The sequence below is a fragment of the Saccostrea echinata genome, unplaced genomic scaffold (genome assembly GCF_033153115.1).
Source record: "Saccostrea echinata isolate AGI-Se365-2 ecotype Australia unplaced genomic scaffold, CSIRO_AGI_Sech_v1 ptg000009l, whole genome shotgun sequence".
Lineage (NCBI taxonomy): Eukaryota > Metazoa > Mollusca > Bivalvia > Ostreida > Ostreidae > Saccostrea > Saccostrea echinata.
Window position 1 is genome coordinate 48,693,305 of NW_026889758.1, and position 8,497 is coordinate 48,701,801.

The following is an 8,497-nucleotide window of genomic DNA, read 5'->3' on the forward strand; positions in this document are numbered from 1 at the left end:
TAAAAGTTCTCTATATGAGTGAAAAATTCTCTAACAGGACGTAAAACAACATAAAATCAATCAATCAATCACTTTGCTTTTGATGCCATGGAAACGGTCGTGTAGATGTCTCCTTTTGGACCAGTAATTCGACTGTCTTCTAGATTGTCTCTTTTACAAACAGAGGCATACACATCCCCCGTCACTTCTCCTACGACTTGATGAGGTTTTGTCTGAATAGTTTCACTCTGTTCGGATATTTTTTCGCTATCTTCAGCGCCTACACATTGTACGTTTGAAAAATAAGCAGGAGAACTGTCCCTTGATTCGTCCATCGCATCATAGAGTCCTTCCCTGATTTCGGGTACATTGGTTTCATTATGACAAACCCCATCTTGTTCCAGACCTGTTGATAAGGGATTGACAAACACATCTAGGTCATGTTTTTCTTCGTTTTTCAAGATAATCTGAGATTTTTTTCTGTGAACAAAAATATTATTTAAGTAATTTTCAGACGAAGAATCATGATTTCATATATATTTTTTAAAAACCTTTTTGTGGTGTTTCATTTCCATTAATGTTTGTACTAATTTCTATTTGTTTTTGTTTGATAATTGTGACAGAACCAGAGTATTTAACTTGACTAACTACCTTTTGAAGATGAATAAAATAACAGCCACCACAAGTAGAGCACCAACAAATGGACCTATGATAATAGGAATTGAGAGAGATTCCTCTGGCTCCTCTGTTTCAAAATGTTTTGACTCCAATTGCACGTCCTCTATGCTGTCACCACAGAGCAACTGCAAAGAACGTCCTAAAAGAGAAATGAAATACCTTTAAAATGTAAAGATTAGTTCTCCATATATTTCATTTGAAAAATTGAAACTACTACATGTAAATTACTATAACATGCCTTTAATTTCCATCCATAATATTTTAGATCCCAGTTCTGCAGAAGTCTCAATGTCAAGAATAATGCTCGCCAATCCTTTAACGCAAGGCAAATCCCTGTTGTAGTTGAAAATTCCAAGTGTTTCTGAAATGTTTGTAAAATATATCTCTATAGAATCTCCCAGTAAAATAATTCTCACCAAATATATTTCCTAAAGTTGTTAAAAACTATGGGAAAAATTCAGATCACTGAAATGTAATGTATATTATAATTGTTCGATTTTCTAAAGTACACCAAGCATATTAAAATTAATGAAAATCCCACGTTTGTCCTAAACATGGATGCAACTTTGTAGGGAGTTTAAGATTCAATGACCTGATGAAGAAATATACTGAGATAAATTACTATTATATCAGTATGAATTGTCAAATAAAAGATGGCAATTTCTGTCAAATTCTTTCCCCTGTAGTATGCTGAAATTGTGTGCATTTTAATTTATAAATTAAATTTCTTTTAGAAAAATCTGAAAGAAAAAATTATACGAGTGAACAGAGAGATAGTGCATAAAGATGCTGCATCTCAGTGACATTGTATCCGTGACTAAGTACTGCAAATGATCATATTTTGAAATGCACATGAAAAAGAATTTTTCATAAAAGACTACTCCAGTAAGACGCTTATAGGAAAGCAGGAAAGGGACATCAGTGTTTGTCCACAAACTGTACCAAAACCAGGGCCAGGAATACGATAAGTTCCTTTACAGTACCGTTGTCGGAGGCTTTTGAAATGGAAAATTAAACTGTCATGACCACACGGTGAAGTAAAGATTACACTTTCGTTCGATGTCATGAAAACTACATGTAATAATGGTTTTTATTTTAGTTTTCGAGTGAGTTCATTTATCGCAGTATTTTAAATTGCAATGCGGACCAGAAGTAACTTTTTTTTTGCTGCATTGATCTCATCCGATAACCAGACGCCCAAGGGCCTTAACGGTCACCTGAGTATAAAACAACACTGTAAAGGATTCATAGAAGAATAAAAAAGAATTAACTCGTATGTTTTTGTCACTTGCCTAGTGCTATAATCAAGTACACAAAAAGAGACTTTGCTATATAACGTGGCTATATGCTACTTGTCACTAGCTACAACATGTCCCCTTGTCATCCTGGCTCTCTGTGATCACTTGTTCACTTTGATAAAGTATAAAACAACTTTATCCAGTCTCTTGCCAACCATCACATTACCTGTCAATTTTCAAACAGTTCACTACAGTACATTGGTCCTTTTGCTATATAAATAATCTTTATGTTAAACTTTTATATTGCTTTATATGCAAGAATCTGATTTTGAGCATGCTTTAACCCTGTTCCTCGCAGTTACGCATTTTAACGCATGTACCATTTCCTATTTCCAACGCAAAATCACGCATATACCGTTTCCCCACAATCACGCACTTTCAAAAGTAAATTGAATCTTCAATTTAATGCCAATTTTCTTCTAATTTATACTTGCTAAAATCTGATAAAATAAGAAAAGTTATAATCTTATTAAAATATTACGGTCATAATTATTTTCGCTAAACTTTAGAGAAAATTGTACCTCGTTATAAAGGGCTTGCGGGGAAAAGGTTACGTCATATTTCTATGACGTGAACATAAGTGTATGTTGCGTCACAGTTCAGTTAGTTGTAAAGAGTTACACCAAGCATTCATTTCTAGTTTGTTTCTATATATATAGCATTCTTTCTTGTATTCTCATTCAATCAAATAACCTGTTAATTAAATTATACTAGGGTTTCTTGATTAAAATAATTTAGCAAAAGAGAGTTACTCTCATTTGCTTCATCATTTGCTTGACTTATTACAATTTTATACTTTGTTTGCCTCTTAGATACCATGGAACAAAGAAAAGGCAGATTTACTTATAATTATATTTCTACATTCACATTTATATTACTTAGTTCGTTTGCTTAATACTTTAGAGCAGAAGAGATGATTTTCGAAGCATTAATGCATTTTTGCTATATAATCACCAGAACCCCTCACCCAGGGGCCATGAAATTCACAATTTTGGAAGAGGCACCCTTGCTCATCAGAACTATGCATTTAGTTTGTTTGCTTAATACCAAGGAGCAGAGGTGTATATTTTCAAAGATTAATTCATTTTTAGTGTATAATAAGCCCCCAACCCACCCCTCCCAACGGAACCCCTGACACTGGGGCCACATCTTTCACAACTTTGAAAGAGGCACCCTTCCTCGTCATAACCATGCAGGATTAAATCCCAGGAGCAGAGGAGAAGATTTTCAAAGAATTAATGCATTCTCACTATATAATCATTAGAGTCTTGCCCTAACACCAGAACCACTTACTCAGGGGGGCATAAAATTCACAATTTTGGGAGAGGCACCCTTCCTCATCAAATTATGTACTTAGTTCACCGGCTTCATATCCATGAGCAGAGGTGAAGATTTTTAAAGAATTACTGCATTTTCACTATAAAATCATTAGAGCCCCGCACTAACACCAGAACCCCTGACCTAGGGGCCATGAAATTCATAACTTTGAAAGAGACACCCTTGCTCATCATAACTATGTAATTAATTAGTTTCCTGAATACCCAGGAGCTAGACGAGAAGAAATAATGCACTTTCACTATATAATCTGTATAGCCCCGCCCATAGCACTAGAACTCCTGACCCTGTGGCCACGAATGTCACAATCTTGGTAGAGGGCTCAATGCTTATTTCAATCATGACACCTGTTTGACTGCTTGATGTCCAGGAGTAAAGAAGATTTTTAAAGATTGCATTAATTTTGGTAGTTTTAGCTCCACCCCTCAGGACCCAGGGGGTCAGGGACCAGGGAATTTACAATTCACAATGTTTGTTCCCCTTTATCCATAGATGCTATGTTTGAAAATTGGTTGAAATTGGTTCAGCAGTTTCAGAGAAGAAAATGTTCAAATGTTAACGCACGACGAACGCCGACAGACAAAAAACGGATGGTATTACCTAAAACATGTTATTCTAAAGGAGTCTGCATCGACGATAAACAAAATTTTAAAACATACCTTTTTAATTCGATTAAATTTTCTTGAAAATGAACACATATTTCGCTAAAACAATAAATCATATTCAACACTAGCAGTAGGTGCAGTAAATAAAAAGATATTGTAACTGCATAAAAAATCAAGTTAGGAAGGAAAATCATATACAAATCCGAGATTAATATGTTTAAAACTTCAGATGTAATTAGGTGTCGGTTCATTTTTCCTAGTAAGAATCATTATATGTATTAGACAACTTTACTACAACATATCTCAGTCTCTTCATCTATTACACAATTGTTACTAGCCTTCTAAGTTTACTAGGTGTCTCACCAGAACAGCGGTTCAGGTTGTTTTGAGTCATGATGGACAGTTTTATCTTGGCCTACTCCAAGATCCTGGCCGACTCAATCTGTCCGTTTATGCTGCATTTATTAGATTTTGTTGACGCTAGATATAAGGAACCTTCTTTTTTACCCGTCAAATTTCTTAATAAATCTACGTTATATTCAGCTGCAAAAGAGAAACAATTTAACTTTTAACATATTGACTTACTAATCAAAATAAACATAAAACATCATTTGTGATGCAACTGGTTGCTTAGGTACAATATAAATCCTTTTTTTCTACTCTTAGCCAAGGAAAACGCACTATATTGAACAAAAATATCAACAATTGCTCCCATTATTCAAATGTGAGGAAAGAAAATGATCATGATTTTTTTCCCCCAGAGTTCATAAGGTAAATTACATCGTGAAAAGAAAAAAAACTTTACCTCCTGACAAACACTCAAAATACAAAATAAACCGTATTCTTGGAAACTTCGTCCGATCTGTGCAGCACTTACAGGATTTTGTGAATTCAATCACAGACTTATAGTAATCACGTGGGGTCAAATCACATTTGTTAGCACGATTACAGATTTGGGATACGTTGAAATATAATGTAAAATCCACTCTCTTTTCCAAAGGAAAAGAACGAAAACATTCTGCTGAAGTGGAATTCTGGCACTGCTCCTCGTCTTTTTGATGATGTGATCGATCTTCGTATTTTATAAACTGTGTAGTTATATATATCTTTTTATTCGAAGCACATGCTATATTGTGCTTTTTGCGACCTAATAATTCCTGTGATAAACATTCAGTATGCCACAGTTCCTCGCTGTTGCAAACAGCTGACCATCCTATAAAATTGATATGTAATTATCAATAATATTCATTCATATTAATTACACACGTACATTTTTGTTGACTTAGACAGAAAACAGATATCAAATAATTCAAAACTTACCCAGAGAACTAAATAAAATAAAAATAATTTCCATATTTACAAAGAGAAGTAAGAGGAAGTAAAGAATTGCAGATTATGACAAGGAACTGAAGGATAAAATGAGCTTTTCCCGAACAAAAAAGATGCATTTCTTATGTGAGTACAAAAAACAAGTGCATTTTTAAATTACATTTATTTTCCACCACTGTCACATTGTTTATAATTATATAGTTTTCAATGCAAGATACATGTATTTTACTGTAATGACTTGGTACTTATATAACATTGACTTTTTTTTTTTACACAAGTATATATATATATATAGAGAGAGAGAGAGAGAGAGAGAAGCAGTAAATCGCATTTACTAGTATCTGAGTATTATCTTATATTCCCAATATTGTTGCAATTGAAAAATATCATTGTGTTGACGGCATGGCCAGATAATAAATCTGTCATATGTATATGCATGGTTACAAGCAGTTTTTATTCAAATTCGATAGATGATACTATATAAAAAGAGTTCCTGGATACTTTTTGTCGCTCCGTTGTTTGCAGTGTACAAGTCACACCTTAAATTATTTCAAAAATTTGCACTCTCCATCGCAAAAGTATAATAGCAAATTTACAATATTATGAACAAACGCCAATCAAGTGGTATTCTCCTGTCGCTGGGATGTTCGTGATGGATCACTTATCTCAGAAAAAATGTACACTGTTTTAATGTGAGTAATATCTCCTAACACACTCTAACAGTACATATTCATGCAGTCAGGAAGATGGTATAATATTGCAAGAGAAAACGGAGTTTGTCACTTGTGTTCATATAAGGAAGTTGGAGACGAAGTCCATTATTTATTTCAATGCACTGATCCAGACATTAAGAATTCTAGACTCGCATGTTCGTCCAAATATTATTATATGTATACAAATCAAATTGATTAAACAATGCAAACTTATTGGGATCGTAATGAGAGAGTTAGCTCTATTGATTTATGACTTACTGCTTTTTTTCATTTTTTTTCCTCACACATGCTTTATTGTAAATATCTCATGTTTATAATATCCTCTCTACACTGAAGTTACAGTTTATGAGATGAAATATGGTGATAACGAACAGCAATCAAGCTCAAAAGTCCATTGAAAGAATACAAATCGGGAGCAGAGTAAACACGCGCCTCTGAAAACATCAGAGGCGGGATCAGATGCTATGGCGGAGTAAACATCCCCTGTGAACCGGTTTACAATCGCCTTGTGATCATTGTCATGATCGGGCAAACGGAAAAATCCTTAGACAATTCGGTGTTTAAATAATGGCCTAACAATTAGTATGAAAAAGGTCAGTAAGCATTCGACTTAGTGATAGATTGTTTTTGTTGACAAGGTCATTGTATCGACCATAGAACGTACGAAATGATGACTCTAAACGAAACTGTTGATTTCCTTGTTTCATCAACTTGTTGTCAATAGCTTGCCTTGTTTTAGAATTTGTTCGTACGTGGAGCATGCTCTTGCGTATCGAATGAACAGGGAGATGTAAACCCCATGTGCAGGTGATAAGGGTATATTGCTAGATAAGTAAGGGAAGTTGACGATAGAAAAATTGAAGTTATCACGTTTATCATAAAGATATGAATCAGGTGTGTCAGACTCATTTTTTTATTTCAAGTTCACTGGGATATATGGAGTCGACATATGAATGGAAGTAACTATTGTTAATTGATTATACGTCGTCAATATATCTAAATGTCGAGTTGAAGGCCGCAGCGAGTGTCTTCTTCTAATGTATAAGTTTTTGAATAAATTCTGCTTCATATGAATGCACAAATAAGTCTGCTAATAACGGGGCCAATTAGTACCATGGTAATTCCGACAGATTGTTGGTAAACCCGATCTCCAAGAACTGCATAGATAATGTCAATCAGAAGCATCTTTTTAAAATCTACTTCAGAGTACAATTAGAATGTTTTTTTTTAACAAAATAATTTTGCAAATGACCACTGACAAGATAAGTTAATTTACGAGTTCCATTTTTATTGAGAATAAACTATTGTCTCGTGTATTACGTGTATTTGATAAACTATTGTCTCGCCTATTAGGTATATTTGATAAACTATTATCTCGTATATTAGGTATATTTGATAAACTATTGTCTCGTCTATCAGGTACATTTGATAAATGATACAATCATATACGTTACTTCTGCTTAAAAAAACAGAAGAGAGGGGATGATAGTATGAAATTCCGAAAATTAAATCGTGTAAACAGTTTCATAGAAATAATATTAATTAGCTTCAATTTATTTAATTTTAAAAATATACATTATTATGGTGCCTAAAGTTAAGACTGGCACAGAATGGTGTACTATTTGTGGATAAAAATATTATTCAATATATTACATAATTAAATCTATTTCGAAAAGAAAACAATCCATCATATTGCATCATTAATGTTTATTTCCCTAATGCTTTTGTAATTCTGGTCAAATAAGGAAGATAATTCATGGTTATTCTCTCATATTTATGAAAACTCTTGATTCCTGAGCGACTCGAGGGGCTACCTCTGATGTTGCTACTTCATGCGAGTTGCATACTTGGTTAAAGCACCACAATTTGTGTGATTTGCTTCATTTGCCGACGGCAATAATTAACCGTCACAAACTAAGCCAAGGACTTCCTTGGATCATATTTGTTTACGGCTGTCACAAACTCAGCCAAGGACTTCCTTGGATCATATTTGTTTACGGCCGTCACAAACTAAGCTTAGGACTTCCTTGGATCATATTTGTTTACGGCTGTCACAAACTCAGCCAAGGACTTCCTTGGATCATATTTGTTTACGGCCGTCACAAACTAAGCTTAGGACTTCCTTGGATCATATTTGTTTACGGCTGTCACAAACTCAGCCAAGGACTTCCTTGGATCATATTTGTTTACGGCCGTCACAAACTAAGCTTAGGACTTCCTTGGATCATATTTGTTTACGGCTGTCACAAACTCAGCCGAGGACATCCTTGGATCATATTTGTTTACGGCTGTCACAAACTAAGCTAAGGACTTCCTTGGATCATATTTGTTTACGGCTGTCACAAACTCAGCCGAGGACATCCTTGGATCATATTTGTTTACGGCCGTCACAAACTAAGCTTAGGACTTCCTTTGATCATATTTGTTTACGGCTGTCACAAACTCAGCCAAGGACTTCCTTGGATCATATTTGTTTACGGCCGTCACAAACTAAGCTAAGGACTTCCTTGGATCATAGTTGTTTCGTAAACATTTATTGTTGCTCCACTTTTGGAGTCAT

General features: G+C 34.5%; 1 protein-coding gene across 1 annotated transcript; it reads right to left on the reverse strand.

Moving 5' to 3' along the window:
- Window positions 1-626: 626 nt before the first annotated feature.
- Window positions 627-5,249, reverse strand: LOC133182822 (uncharacterized). The gene is made up of 5 exons (XM_061317667.1): window positions 5,216-5,249; window positions 4,701-5,108; window positions 4,315-4,438; window positions 896-990; window positions 627-796 (listed from the first exon to the last, which is right to left on the reverse strand). Exons 1-5 carry the CDS (start codon window positions 5,247-5,249, stop codon window positions 627-629), a joined length of 831 nt encoding a protein of 276 aa, XP_061173651.1.
- Window positions 5,250-8,497: the final 3,248 nt, after the last annotated feature.

Excerpts from the sequence above, each read along its gene's own strand:
- LOC133182822 (XM_061317667.1), bottom strand. The coding sequence starts at position 5,249 with ATGGAAATTATTTTTATTTTATTTAGTTCTCTGG. Across the intron at positions 4,439-4,700 it reads TTTTGAGTGTTTGTCAGGAG|CTGAATATAACGTAGATTTA; the intron begins GTAAAGTTTTTT and ends TCTCTTTTGCAG. Across the intron at positions 991-4,314 it reads GAGTCGGCCAGGATCTTGGA|GGATTTGCCTTGCGTTAAAG; the intron begins GTAGGCCAAGAT and ends CAACTACAACAG.